Raw genomic sequence first — 1,588 nt, 5'->3', positions numbered from 1 at the left:
ATACCTTGTGAAAAAATTATTTAAATATTATTGATTAATTAATAATAAAAAATAATAAATCCCGAAGAATTGTGACGTGAATACTGAGCAGTAATGAAATGAAATAAGAGGAATGATAGGAGGTTAGTAATTTTGGTATTTTATAACCATCAATTGGTCATCAATAATATTTTTAATGGTGTGAGATTATATCTGTTGGCCAAAAATCACAAAAATTAATGGCCCTGTAGACTTCTCCACGAAATAATGCTGCATGGTGTGTTGGAATAGATTGACTTATGACAACGAAGAAGAGCAGAACCTTAAGCATATATAGATATAGAGATATGGATTGATGTGAATGAGACAGAATGATGAAGATGGAGAATGAGGACGAAAATCATTATCCTGCATCGACATGAGCACCACCCAGCCGAAAGGCGCTCTCTACGTCCCCCACGTGTCCTCCACAACTTCCATTCCCCATAGATAGCCCCATCTCTTCATCATTCTAAAACACTATATATACATGGCTACTGAATTAATCAAATTAAAGGTTGGAACTTGGAATTTGGAAGGAAGATGGATCACAGCGCGGATGCTCAACGCACGGACCTCATGACAATAACGCGATTCGTGTTGAACGAGCAGTCGAAGCACCCTGACTCTCGCGGTGACTTCTCCATTCTGCTGAGCCACATTGTTCTTGGCTGCAAGTTTGTGTGCTCTGCTGTCAGCAAGGCTGGTCTTGCAAAGCTTATTGGACTCGCCGGAGACACCAACGTTCAGGGCGAAGAGCAAAAGAAGCTCGATGTGCTTTCCAATGATGTATTCGTCAAGGCTTTGGTTAGCAGCGGCCGCACGGTAACCCATGCATCCTCAACCACCTTATAACAACACACTCATCTCTCTCTCTTCAATTTTTATGCTTTTTCTTTGCAGAGCATCTTGGTGTCTGAAGAAGATGAGCAAGCAACTATCGTCGAGCCTTCCAAGCGTGGAAAGTTAGTTAATAATCACAATTAATTCTTGTTTATTACTAATTGCCTCCTTGCTGAATCTTATATTGCTTGCATGTTGCAGATACTGTGTTGTTTTTGACCCGCTGGATGGTTCCTCCAACATTGATTGTGGCGTTTCTATTGGCACGGTAGGTAGGCTAATTAAATTATAATTTGATACTGGAATTAATTACATATAGCTTGATATTGCACTTGCTGTAGATATTTGGGATCTATATGCTGAAAGATGAGCACGAACCAACCTTACAAGACGTTCTTCAACCTGGCAAGAACATGTTGGCAGCTGGTTATTGTATGTATGGTAGCTCTTGCACGGTATGTTATGTTAAGCAGTTTAGTTAGTCTTCAATTTTACAGATTAATTGTTTTAATATTTTGCTGCTGATTTTGCAGCTTGTTATAAGCACTGGAAATGGTGTTAACGGTTTTACCCTTGATCCATCACTTGGAGAATTCATTCTAACTCACCCTGATATTAAGGTAATATATTAGCCTCTCCAATTAGGGATCATTAATCCACTTATAGTTTCTTCTTTTTAGTTTTCACAATTTAAAAACAAAAACAAGTAAATAAATAAAATATATAT

At 38.3% G+C, this 1,588-nt stretch overlaps 1 protein-coding gene across 2 annotated transcripts in view; it reads left to right on the top strand.

Annotated features, from left to right (window-relative positions):
- The window catches only part of LOC107619066 (fructose-1,6-bisphosphatase, cytosolic), a 2,398-nt gene continuing 1,260 nt past the window's right edge, over nt 451–1,588 (top strand). The window contains exons 1-5 of one of the 2 annotated variants that reach the window (XM_021110795.1): nt 451–843; nt 922–983; nt 1,063–1,129; nt 1,203–1,316; nt 1,395–1,481. In XM_021110795.1, coding sequence (XP_020966454.1) covers nt 562–843; nt 922–983; nt 1,063–1,129; nt 1,203–1,316; nt 1,395–1,481 — 612 coding nt within the window. In that variant the 5' untranslated portion in view covers nt 451–561. The remainder of the gene's footprint in view (nt 844–921; nt 984–1,062; nt 1,130–1,202; nt 1,317–1,394; nt 1,482–1,588) is intronic. The other variant, XM_016321274.2, reaches the window with a different exon arrangement.

This window comes from Arachis ipaensis, chromosome B09 (genome assembly GCF_000816755.2).
Source record: "Arachis ipaensis cultivar K30076 chromosome B09, Araip1.1, whole genome shotgun sequence".
Taxonomy (NCBI): domain Eukaryota; kingdom Viridiplantae; phylum Streptophyta; class Magnoliopsida; order Fabales; family Fabaceae; genus Arachis; species Arachis ipaensis.
Note: the sequence above shows the minus strand (reverse complement) of the source record. Positions and strands in the feature narration are given on the sequence as shown.